At 52.6% G+C, this 13,340-nt stretch overlaps 3 protein-coding genes across 3 annotated transcripts; 2 read left to right on the forward strand and 1 right to left on the reverse strand.

Annotated features, from left to right (window-relative positions):
* Positions 1 to 1,095: 1,095 nt before the first annotated feature.
* On the forward strand, positions 1,096 to 2,697 carry PG998_008946 (RuvB-like helicase 2; the record flags this gene model as incomplete). The annotated part of the gene is made up of 3 exons (XM_066875762.1): positions 1,096 to 1,104; positions 1,191 to 1,417; positions 1,488 to 2,697. 3 exons carry the CDS (start codon positions 1,096 to 1,098, stop codon positions 2,695 to 2,697), a joined length of 1,446 nt encoding a protein of 481 aa, XP_066727918.1.
* Positions 2,698 to 3,138: 441 nt separating this feature from the next.
* On the reverse strand, positions 3,139 to 4,219 carry PG998_008947 (uncharacterized protein; the record flags this gene model as incomplete). The annotated part of the gene is made up of 2 exons (XM_066875763.1): positions 3,139 to 3,341; positions 3,409 to 4,219. The coding sequence occupies 2 exons, from the start codon at positions 4,217 to 4,219 to the stop codon at positions 3,139 to 3,141; spliced, it is 1,014 nt and encodes a 337-aa protein (XP_066727919.1).
* Positions 4,220 to 10,405: 6,186 nt separating this feature from the next.
* Positions 10,406 to 12,942, forward strand: PG998_008948 (P-loop containing nucleoside triphosphate hydrolase protein; the record flags this gene model as incomplete). The annotated part of the gene is made up of 3 exons (XM_066875764.1): positions 10,406 to 12,256; positions 12,324 to 12,495; positions 12,608 to 12,942. 3 exons carry the CDS (start codon positions 10,406 to 10,408, stop codon positions 12,940 to 12,942), a joined length of 2,358 nt encoding a protein of 785 aa, XP_066727920.1.
* Between the last annotated feature and the right edge of the window lie 398 nt (positions 12,943 to 13,340).

The raw sequence follows: 13,340 nt of genomic DNA on the forward strand, positions 1-13,340 counted from the left end.
CTCATATAAGTCATACAAGTAAACAACCGCGTTCCCGTCGGGATGAGTGAAAACGACAAACGGTAGGGATGTTGAGATTGAGTGGCTTGCAGCAACGTACGATCCAAGAGCAGCTTAACATATCAGCTTTCCCGAAACTGTATAGATATGCACTACCACTTAGACGCAATGGCAGGGGTCAGAGTTTAACTAGGAACAGGGCGACATTGGATTTTGGCTATTGCATGTTCGATCCGATCAGGTCTTTTCTTTTTGCTGTCTCCAGACTCGGATTACACAAATGAGAAAGGGCAACGACATTTGCAAATAGCTGTAGGAGCTACCACAGAGATCTCGTCTATCTTGTGGTTGCACCGTGCAAACGCAGGTTTGACAGAATTCTGTTTGCTTTACGTAGAACGTAGAAGGAGGACGAACTGCGGGCAGCAACTTGACTGGCTGCGCGGTCTAGTCTAGATACAGCATCCTTTCCTACAGGTCACATTGAGAAGAAGAAAAAGTAATTATTTTCTGATATTCATAATATTTCCATTCGTCCAACACACTCTCACCGCTGCTATTAAAAGAAGAAAAAAGCAACTCTCTTTAGGGGGGCTTCAGAGAGAGAAACAAGAGACTAATAAGGAGATAAACTCGGTTCGCCTTCTCTTTCAGTTCTGACTGATTACCGGGACGCACGCGATATGCTGAAGGAGCACTTAGGTTTATGCATCATTTAGGTTGGGTAGGGCGGCAACGACATCTACTAATCCGGCAAATACCGAGATACCATTTACAGAAGCTACCTGTTAGTACTAAGTGGGACTTGACATTTGTGGCTTGAACAGAAGAAGCTCCAGCCTCAGAGCGATAAGCGCCACAGCAACCCGAAGCTCAATCGCAAGACGCGTGCGTGCCAGACGACTGCCATTCCAATTAGTTCCTAGCAGTGAATTTTGCCAGCCTCAGCTGTCCCGAAGCTCTAATAATAAAATCAACAGCAAGCCCATTGACCAACACCCAATCACGTCTTGTCGCCAACGAAACCCGTTCTTTCTCGAAGGCTACCCATCAATCGCAAAGCGAGTCCGTTGTTGACTCGATATTCTCACAAAAATGGCGGCTGTAAGTTTTACTTTATTGCCCGTCTGAGCATGTTGACGCAAAATACGTACGACGGAGCTTACTGACGACGCCCTTTTGCTGCATAGCCCGTGATGACCGTCGGCGAGAGCAAGGAGCTGCGCGGCTTGAACCTCATCGCAGCTCACTCCCACATTCGAGGTTTGGGCGTTGATGCCGACACATTAGAACCGCGACAGTCGTCGCAAGGACTGGTGGGACAGGAGAAAGCCCGAAGAGCCGCGGCGGTGATCCTTGAGATGATTAAGGTCGGCAAGATTGCCGGCCGCGCTGTCCTGATCGCAGGTCCTCCGAGGTACGATATCTACAGATACATGCAGCTGCTTCACTCTACATAAACTTGCGCGCGCACCTGAAACTAACAGCCCGCCTCTTCTCCGTTGTAGCACAGGAAAGACTGCCATCGCGACGGGTATGGCGCAGTCCCTCGGGCCCGACGTGCCATTCACCTCGCTCGCCTCGTCCGAAATCTTCTCGCTCGAGATGTCCAAGACCGAAGCCCTGACGCAGGCGTTCCGCAAATCCATCGGCGTGCGCATCAAGGAGGAGTCGGAGATCATGGAGGGCGAGGTGGTCGAGATTCAGATCGACCGGTCGGTGACGGGCGGCGCCAAGCAGGGCAAGCTGACCATCAAGACGAGCGACATGGAGGCCGTCTACGACATGGGCGCCAAGATGATCGACGCCATGACCAAGGAGCGCGTCATGGCCGGCGACATCATCAGCATCGACAAGAGCAGCGGCAAGATCACCAAGCTCGGCCGCTCCTACGCCCGCTCCCGCGACTACGACGCCATGGGCGCCGACACCAAGTTCCTGCAGTGCCCCGACGGCGAGCTCCAGAGGCGCAAGGAGGTCGTCCACACCGTCACCCTGCACGAGATCGACGTCATCAACAGCCGGACCCAGGGCTTCCTGGCCCTGTTCAGCGGCGACACGGGCGAGATCCGCAGCGAGATCCGCGACCAGATCAACACCAAGGTGGCCGAGTGGAAGGAGGAGGGCAAGGCCGAGATCATCCCCGGCGTCCTGTTCATCGACGAGGTGCACATGCTCGACATCGAGTGCTTCAGCTACATCAACCGCGCGCTCGAGGACGACCTGGCGCCCGTCGTCATCATGGCCTCGAACCGCGGCCACTCCAAGATCCGCGGCACCGACTACAAGAGCCCGCACGGCCTGCCGCTCGACTTCCTCGACCGCGTCGTCATCATCCAGACGCAGGCCTACTCGCCCGACGACATCAACAAGATCCTCGCCCTGCGCGCCCAGGAGGAGGAGGTCGAGGTCTCGCCCGACGCCCTGGCCCTGCTGACCAAGATCGGCCAGGAGGCCGGCCTGCGCTACGCCAGCAACCTCATCACCACGTCCCAGCTGGTCTGCGCCAAGCGGAAGGCCAAGCAGATCTCCATCGACGACGTGCAGCGTAGCTTCAAGCTCTTCTACGACCCGGCCCGGAGCGTCAGCTTCGTGGCCGCGTCCGAGAAGAGACTGATTGGCGAGGACGGGGCGGTGGATTTCGCGGTCGCGAACGGTGGACAGGCAGCAGTGGGCGATGCCATGGAGATTAGCTAAGTAATGTTGTTGTTTATTAAGAGGCGTTCAGTTGGCTTTCTATACGAGTTGCAAAGAATAAGCTGCTTTATATCAAAGTAATGTACGGCGTTCAGTGGGCAGGCATTAAAATGGATGATGAGGAAGCTTTGCAGAGTCCGACAACAGCAGCCATAGAGTCATGTATATCATACACATTCAAAAGGGTTTCACACAAGTCACATATCTCTTTCAAGTGAGATGGGATGAAGAAGCTTTAGGGATCTAATGTCATTGATTTCATTTTGTTCTATCTCCCAAGACGCGAGCGGCGTGCGGTTCCCCCAATCCTAGTCCTTATTCATTCATATCATAACGGCGGCTAGCCGCTTTTTGTTTTCGTGATTACCCATTTCCAGAGGAGCCTGCCTTGTCTCGCATATCCTTAGTCTATAGTTTTGGTGGTGTTGGTCGTGACCATATTTAGGCGTTGCCGTCGACCTTGGCGATGTAGGCCAGGAGGTCGAGGACACGGCGGGAGTAACCCCACTCGTTGTCGTACCAGGAGACAAGCTTGACGAACTTGTCGTTCAGGGCGATACCTGCCTTGGCATCGAAGATGGAGGAGGCGTTGTGGCCGTTCATGTCGGTGGAGACGACATCGTCCTCGGTATAAGCCAGGACGCCTGTGGATGAGGTATGTCAGTGTACCGTTCTTGCTGATGATATATATAAATAGTAGAAGTAACTTACCCTTCAGGTCACCCTCAGCAGCGGCCTTGACGACGGCCTTGATCTCGTCGTAGGTAGCACCCTTCTCGAGACGGCAGGTCAAGTCGACAACCGAAACGTTGGGGGTGGGCACACGCATGGCCATACCGGTGAGCTTTCCGTTGAGCTCGGGGATGACCTTGCCGACGGCCTTAGCGGCACCGGTGCTGGAGGGGATGATGTTCTGGGCCGCAGTACGGCCACCACGCCAGTCCTTGGCGGAGGGACCATCGACGGTCTTCTGGGTGGCGGTGTAGGAGTGGATGGTGGTCATGAGACCCTCGACGATGCCGAACTTGTCGTTGATGACCTTGGCGAGGGGAGCCAGGCAGTTGGTGGTGCAAGAGGCGTTGGAGATGACGTCGGCCTTGCCGTCGTAGGTCTTCTCGTTGACACCCATCACGTACATGGGGGCATCGGCGGAGGGGGCCGAGATGACGACCTTCTTGGCGCCACCGGTCAAATGGGCCTTGGCCTTCTCGGTGGTGGTGAAGACACCGGTGGACTCGACGACGTAGGTAGCGCCGGTCTCAGACCAGGGGATGGCGGCGGGGTCGCGCTCGGAGTGGAAGCGGACGGTCTTGCCGTTGACGACAAGGTCCTTGCCCTTGACCTCGACGGTGCCCTTGAAGGGGCCGTGGGTGGAGTCGTACTTGAGCATGTACTCGGCGTACTCGACGGCGATGAAGGGGTCGTTGACGGCGACGACGTCGATGTCGTTCAGCTCAATGGCATTGCGGAAGACAATGCGGCCGATACGACCGAAACCGTTGATACCAACCTTGATGGCCATGATGATGGATTGTTCAAAGGTAGATGGTGTGTGGTTGGGAAAGTAGGATGGGTGAGTTGTGGTTTGGAGAGGATGTTGGATGATGGGAGGGAAGAAGCAGAACAGTCGGATGGCGTGGGAGAGGCGAGGCTTTATCAACTGTTTCTGATAGCTCGCTCTATTTCCCTCGCTGCCCTCTCTGCCCTCTTTCCTGCGTGTGCCTGCGGTGTCTGCAACGCCAAATCAAACTAAAGGAGGGGCACTCTGGGATTTGGTGGGGGCGTTGATGACTTCAGCAGCACCAGAGCTGCAAAGGGCACTGTTGAGGGGCACGAGTGACCCGTGCGTTGTTGGAGGGTACAACAGCCAAACTCGGGTCTCCAACTGCTGGACTCCAAGCACTGGCACTGGCACTGTACTAAATTGTTAGCGAGTACATGCCAGAGACTTCCAAACAGCTTGAGCTCCAGGTCTGCTAGGGGTGCTACCCAGAATGCTACCTAGCTGAGCTGTTCTCTCAGCTCGACAGCCACTAAAAGTCGGGATATCTGGGGCATTCTGCTCAACTGTATCTGAATCCGATGCAATCAATGCATGCAGCTTGCAATGTGTTTACGACAATGTGCTTGAAATAGAGGTTACAATAGAGCTACGGAGTACTAGATCTGCTCAACCTTTGGATATCAGAGTTTCATCCTCTGTCTTTGTTGGCGGTCCCATCCCGCCTGGGCGCATTTCCATCTGCCATCAGAACGTCCATGTCCATCCATGCCAATCCCCCCGCCCCCGCCACAAGTACCACTCGTCTCCCAGCTCTCACTAACACCAAGCTCTTGCGACAGTGCGCGTAACAGAGCTCTCTCTGCCCAGGCGCGGGACATTGGTTTGTAAAATTTTCTCGTTGGCAAGGTAAGGAAGATAGCTCTTGCCTCTGGCTATCTTTGGTTGGCACAGCATTCGTTTCTCATACGAGTAAGGGAAAATAAAAATAACTCATCACCCAATCTGGTGGTACGGAGCTTCCCAAAGCAAACCACCGGCCGGGCCTTCTTCCAGACAATCCTGAGGGGACCATGATGGCCTTGCCAAGTATCGGTATCGAAATGTGCTTGACACCCAGAAGCGCTGCTTCACATCGGCTCCAAACCCGCTCTTGTACAGGCCAGGTACCATCGTGACAGCCGACCGTCAGCCTCGCTATTGGCTACTACGAAAATGGTACGGCTGCAGCACCCGGAATCTCGGTACTGATGGTGCCTCTAGGCGGGCTGCGGGAGGCTCTCACGATATTGCCCGATTGCTTTTTCCGGCCCAAGGGGCGCTGCAGATCTAGTTAGCCCGGGGGCGCCACTCAATACTGTATAAAGAGGGCCGAGATCCATCGCGCTGGTCGCTGTCTGCTCGAGTGTGATGCCATGTCAAGTGATTTCCTGCAAGGCGCCTCTGCCAACGTGCGGCGCGCGTGGGCGAGCTCCGTCGAACCCGGGCGTAATCAGGTCAGGTCAGGGTCCCGGCCTATGGACGGACATGATTATCGAACGTTTGTCACATCCATGACACCCACCCGTCTTTGGGCCAGGCCAGGCGATAGCGGAGCCCATCGATATCTGCTGCTACTGGCCACCAATTGCTAACAACAACCTGTCTTTGGTTGCTGGTGTCTGACTCTGTCCCGTCTGTCGCCTACCTCGCCAACACTCCAACGCTTGGCTGCTTCTGTGTATGCTTGGAAGCTTCTGGCCTGGACCCTACATACGTAAGTAGGTACTGCACCACATCTGGCTTTTCGAACCAGCCACCCAAACAACGAATCCCGCGATGATCTTGAGCAACGTGCATGTGCCAAGCGCGGTACGTTGTTTCCCAAATGTTTCGGCTCCCGCGTCCGCAAACCCTGACCTCTTGATATTGCGCCTATTTCGGTCTGTCCCCCTAGGCCCCCAGGCAAGAAACAAAACGAGTTTCTTGTTCGCTCGCATTATGCTGGCCAAGCCGCCCGAGCTCGCTGGGTAACGAAACCCGACCTAGCTCAATTGCGGGCCGACTTGTCGATGTAAACGGGCCTATTTTCTGATGCTCGCCTGAAAGTCCCAATTCCCATATGTTGGGTGATACGCCTGGGCAAAACTCGCCACGCGGGCCAAATGTCCATCGTCACTGGCCGTCGCTTGGTTGGAGACGCATTTCCTTACTGTATGCGTGGACAAGTGCATCGTGAATTCGTAATACGGGTTCAATACTCGCTTACCCAGCGTAACAGCAAGCCTGCTGTCAGACAGATCCGGAAAACCCTGCGTCATGTAAGGCTGATCCTGTACTGCGTGCCCCTCCAAGCAGCAGAACCCCTCTTTCTTGGCTCTGGTTGCGTCCTGGTTGGAGGGGTTTGGCATTATTCAGGGTCCTGTTTTCATCGCCTAATACGCCGTGCCTTCAAAAGGACAGATGCCGCAGCGCCGGTTTCCAATCACCTCGACCCTTTACGTGTCGATTGGCAGATCACGAACTCCGCGCCCTTCCGGAGACGCCGCACACCTCGATTCCTTCGATCCAACGGCGCCTCCGTGGTCTGATTTGCGGGATTATTTGGCAAAACTTACGCATGGCTATGCATACTGTCCTGTTTAACTGCGACTCCCCATAGACCGGCCTCCCTCGCGTTTCATACAGCTAACAATTACCACGGGCGAGGGTTATGGCACCCGTACATTCCCGTCATCAGTTCTCGTTTTATGGTGTATCTCCGTGATTGCGGTATCCTCATCTCGAAATATCGAACGATCGGCTCTCCCATTGGTGAGAGTTTCCAAGGTTCATGGTGGGCTCCGGCCTGCTCAACCCGATCGTCAACGGAGTTCGTTGGCGGCGTTCTCGGCCGGGGTGCACAAGGGCCGAATAACCCAGCTTCGGAAGCACTGGGGGGTTGCAGCTGTGCGACTGCGCCGACGAGGTCCCCACTGAATAGCACCATGCAATGACGGGAGGACGTTCGTTTTGGCTGACAAACGAATGTTTCGAGCCACTTTTCTTCTGGTCTTGGGCTCGCCTGGTCCCGTTGTGGCGCGCTGTGTCAATGGAAATGGGGGGCGGGACAGGCATTTCGGTCCTCCTCCTGGCAATAGCTCCTGAGACTCGAACGTACGATCAATTGAGCCAGTAGGCCGCCAGCTCGGTCCGATATAACACACCGACTTGGCCAAGTCACGCCACACGACCGAGTAGCCAAATTCATGCAATGAAGAGACAGAGAGTCGAGATTCATCAGTGGAATTGCTTCGGACATGTCCCCAGATTCTTCTTCCGTCGTCGCGATTCCTCCCGAGACCTCTTCTCGGAGCTGTGGGTAGGTTCAATTTATCGATCGATGAGGCGTTCCGCAGAGACCCTCCACTGCGAGCTAATGGGCGATGTACGCCCCGCTCGCGCCAAAGAACGATGCGAACTACATGTCAAAGCCGTGATTTCGAGCGATACTGTTGCTTATTACAGTTGAAGCTCCTTTCAGGAGATTCAAGATCATGTCCGTGACTCCTGTTCGGGGTAACAGGAGGCAACGCTGTCCTTTCTCCAGTGCTATCTTGCCTACACCTACCATTAGGTCTTGGTAAAGCGATGCTCTGTTTGTGTTGTGATAAACGCACCGCCGACACTGCTAAATGGCAGATAGGTACTGACCAGCTAAGATACGCACTCTGGCTGTGGAACTAATGAGAACCTTACAGATTGAACATTCGCTCCCAAGCATATGATATTCATTCCTGCAGTTTACATGCATAGCATATTCACTGATCTAGAGACCAATTCCTAGCGTGGTGTTGGCCGAGAAGGAACAGCATGTCCGGTAAGGGCAGAATTGAGTGCAGAGGCAATTGAGATGTTCCAAGGCTCAACTTGGACACTGCATCAAACCTCCTCTTTCCTAAGACACGTATGTATGCAGCGTCAACCTGCGCGCTTATGCAGTGGCCTTGGAATGGGGGTAAGCTTGCATCTTGCCGCCGACTCCACTCTTCCTGATTGGAAGCCATTGCAAATGTGGACGAAGCTACTCCGGACAACCGAAACGTGTTATGTCCACGACGGAAACTGGTTCACTGGTAGGTATTCATTGAAGATCATCGTTTCTTCAAGCTATTGCTCCTTGATTTCGGTATCCTCAAATCGGAGCGTTTCTTGAGGTCATTGCGGTTGGTCGCATCGCGCCCGCCCCCTTTTTGGGTTTCGTTCCCCGCGACGGATGGCTTCCGGCAATTGGATGGTAAGACCTGGTTGAGAGTGAGGAAAGGTGCATGCAAGCATATGTTGTTCATTTGGGCGTTTGGTTTGGTTCTGCGTTGCAGGCAATACCTATTCAGGCACTGCTATCATCTGAACGAACCGGGACGTCCGGTTTCCCCAGCGAGCAGCGTAGTAGTAAATGCGAAACTAGTACTATGCGCTCTCCCGCCAGTATTTCCTACTTCAAACCTCTTAAAGCCTCCAAACAGAGTCTTGGGGAATGCAGCACGGGCTGGCTGGGACTCATCCTTGTCTTCGCTGCTCCCCTCCCCCCAAAAACGACATTTAACATACGCAGGTTTGCTACATGCAACTGTCTGGCATGCATTGACTCATATGTCGACCGTTCGGCTACCAGCCAGCATGATGGCATGCCTAAGCAACCGGAAGATGCAGAAGAGCTTGTCTAGTTCCAGATGAAGCAGGGCTTGGTGGGAATGGATCTTTGCAATGCCTATGTTCCGTAAGATTTACAAACACGTTGGGATCATACCTTCATTGAACCGAAGAGCAAAAGAGAAAAGATCTATAGACACAAGATCATCAACGTTGGTTATTTGACTCTAATAATTCACAGGGATGTTCTAAATGTAAAACATAGTATGGGATTGTAAGTTATGCAAACGTCATTGTAGTATATGAAGACGAAACCTGATATCGACACGGCCAAGTCAACGCACCAGCAGTGAAGTTGCATTTATCCCGAAGGAAGATGTTTGCGTGTCCTCAACAATATTCTGTTGGTTTCTGTCGAAGTTGATTGATTCTTTGGAGTATAATAGCCGTTTATATCTTGGAGCACCTGGCCGTCAAACAAAACGACGTCAGCGGATGGGGGTCGATGACGAAGAAATCTCCCAGTATCCGAGCAGTCGGGTGTAATGATCGTGACGCCTGCATCTGTACCAAACACCGTCACACCCAAATTTCCACACATAGTTACTCACTCCGAGGTAGAAGTACATTGTGGTCGCCGTTTGCTGGAGTTAGGCTGAATGCTATAACTGCAAGATGGTGAAACTCGGGAACCGGGTCAGGTGGGAGGATTACTATAATCATGGAATTGCTTTCCGTCTCCCGGTTGGCTGCAGACGAAACACGCTGTCTTGCATGTTGAAGCCCGCGGGAACTAAAATGTTCCTTCCAAGCCTTCCGTTTGGCCGCCAAGATGAGGCTGGTAGTGGTTTCCATTACGGGCAGCCGCCGCTTCCACATGTTAGAGGAAAATTATGGCTATAGACTTTTCCTCGAAGACACAGGTGTGCAAACGGTGCGCAAACGACGCCCCCAACAACAACCTCAAAATTACGTCTCGGGTAGCACCGCATGAATAGAGGTTTCGCTGGCGGCTGTCTATCTTTTATTTAAGAGCTTCCAGGGGGAATATCTCTCACATTCATTGGATCACTACGGAAGGAAAGTGTACATAGTTTCTGGGACTCGGATATGATGTCAGGTTGGTAATGACTCACCTTCTACATAGAATTCGTTTGTCTGGCCTCCCGCATCGAACTTTCCTAATTAGATGGCTTACATGCAGTTCCTTTTCTCTGTTCTGGCTATGGAAGCTACCTACACCACACCATGGCCTTACCTAGAACGGTTTCGACTACAGTTCATCGTACCTTTTCCGTGTCTGGTCGTACAACTATCTGTTGAGGCAACTTTGGTCGCAAACAGCTTTGATATTGGGGACCATACAAACGGATTTGCTGTGACAATCGTTGCTAGGACTGTAGAATCATAAGCAGAATGATGTGCGTAGATATTCGACGACTACTGTGCTCTTTTCAAGTTATCTCAAGAACTCACAAGAGACTTCAGTTTCCTCCAATTCACTGTCATCTGCTTCGTCAACTTTTGTTCAAACCCGTCTTTCACTTCAACCAACCACACTCGACTTCAAATCCAACGTCATCAACGTGATTCAACATGGCTTTTACTGCTCTCCGCACAGAAGCGCTGGACGGTCTTTGTTCTAAGGAGCGCCTTGATCTCATGGACTCCATCGATAGTCTTCGCTCTCAAGGCATCAATCACCTCGTCTCCCTCCCCCAGATCATTGTCTGTGGCGATCAGTCTTCGGGCAAAAGCTCTGTGCTCGAGGCCATATCTGGGTTATCGTTCCCTGTCAAGGGAAACCTCTGCACCCGCTTCCCTACCGAGCTCGTCTTGCGCAAAACCCCCCAGACAAGTGCGAGTGTTTCCATCGTTCCCCATAATGACAGAAGCGACTCGGAGAAAGCAGCCCTGATCGCCTTCCACGAAGAGCTGGAAAGCTTCGAGGGTTTGGCCGACTTGATTGACAAAGCCAAGGATGTCATGGGTATTAGCACCCACGGGAATGCCTTTGCCAAAGATCTACTCCGAGTTGAGGTCTCTGGACCGGACAGGCCACATCTTACCATTGTGGACTTGCCTGGGCTTATCCACTCGGAAACCAGACACCAATCTTCATCAGATGTTGGACTAATTCAGGAGGTCGTCGAGGCTTACATGAGAGAATCACGGAGCATCATGTTAGCTGTCGTTTCGGCCAAAAACGACTTTGCCAACCAAGTGGTGCTGAAGTTGGTGCGCTCTGTTGATCCTGCTGGGAACCGCACTCTTGGTGTTATCGCCAAGCCCGATACCTTATACTCAGGTTCCGAGAGCGAGTCACTCTACGTGTCTCTGGCCCGAAACCAGGAGGTCGAGTTCCGCCTTGGCTGGCATGTACTGAAGAACCTAGATTCGGAGGCTGGCCAAGGGTCACTAGCTCAGCGTGATGTCCAGGAGATTGAGTTTTTCCATGAGGGAATCTGGGCAGAACTCCCCGAGTCAGTCTTGGGGATCGACCAATTGCGCAACCGCTTGAGCAAAGTCCTCTTCAGCCATATCACAACGGAGTTGCCCAGTTTGATCCGCGAGATTGAGGGCAAGCACACTGTTTGCCAGGAAAGACTCGCAACACTCGGTCAGCCCAGAACTACTCAGCTTGAGCAGCAAGCCCACCTGATTGGCATCAGCGAGTCATATCAGCGGCTAGTCCAGAGCGCCGTCAATGGCGATTGGAATGATCGGTTCTTTGACGATGCCGAGTCTACTATCGGCTATCGTCGTCGCATTCGAGCTGTCGTCCATGACCTGAATGATCAGTTTGCGAAGACTTTATCCAAGAAAGGTCACCGTCGCCACATGATTGATTCGGGAGAGGAGTCGATACCCAAGCATTGCAATCTTGTCACCAGGGATGCATTTGTAGACCACATCGAGAATAAGATGCGCAAGTCCCGGGGAAGGGAATTGCCTGGCTTGTTTCACCCCATGCTTGTAGCAGACCTTTTTCGAGACCAAGCAAGCCCCTGGGAAGAGCTGGCTCGTGATCACATTCGTAGCACGTGGAAGGCGTGCCAGGCTTTCCTTACGCAGGCTGTCGCTCATCTGGCTGACGCAGCAACCTCTGCAGCCATCATGCGGAACATTGTGAAGCCTGCCATGGAGGACATGCTTACAGCGCTCAATTCGAAAACCGGGGAGCTCTTGAAACCCCACCAGACACTTCACCCCATTACTTACAATCATTATTTCACTGACACGATTCAGAACGTTCGCCAAAAGAGGGAGCGAGATCGCGTTACTCGAGTATTGCGCCAGTACTTCAAGGTTAAGTCGTTGGGAACTCAAGATACTATTGTAAACCTTGAAGATTTGGCAAAAGCGTTGGTCAATGGTACTACTGAGCCGGACATGCATCGATTTGCTGCATCGGAAGCGTTGGACCACATGACTGCCTACTACAAGGTACGTTTGATTCTGTTTTGCGAGAACATGGTGGTTGACTTGAGGATTGTACTGACGCTTCTTCTAGGTTGCCGTGAAACGATTCATAGATGACATTGCTGTTGAGGTAGTCGAATCAGTGCTTATATCTGCGCTGCCAACCATATTATCTCCTGCCAAGGTCTTCGGAATGCCACCCGACCTTGTTGCGCGAATTGCCGGTGAGAACGAAGAGACCCAAACGCAGAGACACCAGCTCAGTAAGCAGCTCGAGTTGCTATGCAGAGGAGCCGAGACTTGCAAGCAGTTTGCCGTCAACGATCTCAGTGGTATGCCGCATCCCCATCCCCCTTGCTGAGCAATGCCCCATAGTACTTGCGCTGAACGTGCTGAACCTAGGGACCGAAGACCCTGCGGAAGATGAAAAGAGTGAGAATGAGGAGAATGAAGAGGAGGAGAAGGAGCGGGAGAGTGACGGTTCGGGCGCGGTTGAAAAACAAAGGGATGCCGGATCCAACCCGCCCCAAATTGTGACTTACCTGCCACAGCCGCAGGAACCTCAAGTGGAAGAAGATCCCTGGTATGCGCCTACGCCACAGCCGCAGGAACCTCGAGTGGAAGAAGATCTCTTGTATGCGACTACGACGCGAAAGAAGAAGCACAGTCACAGGAAAACCGTGAAGCCAGTTCCCTGTATTGATGAATAATCGGTCAGAACATGCATGTCCTGCTGAATCTCATTCCTGGAAAACGGGGAGTTTTAACTTAGGAATCTCACTTCAGATTTTACATTACAAGCCGTTGCCATGATGTTTGGATTACACTGTTCGATAATGCCAGGATTTACTTCGCCATGGGCAGGTCAAAGATGTGAGGGGGTCTTTCGAAGGTTGTCAGGTAGCATGATCTTTAGACAGCTTATTATCCAGGGGCCTTCAAGGTCAAAAGAAGATGCGTAATAATGTTGAGTTGACGTCGACGATCGCGAAATCTAAAACTGACAGCTGAGTATAGTATGATTTGTGCAGTCGCCTGCCACATTATTTCAATTGTCCTTTCTACCCGCTTGCCTTGAACCGCCCACTCCCTTACTTTAAGATCGTTT

Source organism: Apiospora kogelbergensis, assembly GCF_038363985.1.
Source record: "Apiospora kogelbergensis strain CBS 113332 chromosome Unknown utg000006l_segment0_segment0, whole genome shotgun sequence".
NCBI classification, from domain to species: Eukaryota; Fungi; Ascomycota; class Sordariomycetes; order Amphisphaeriales; family Apiosporaceae; genus Apiospora; species Apiospora kogelbergensis.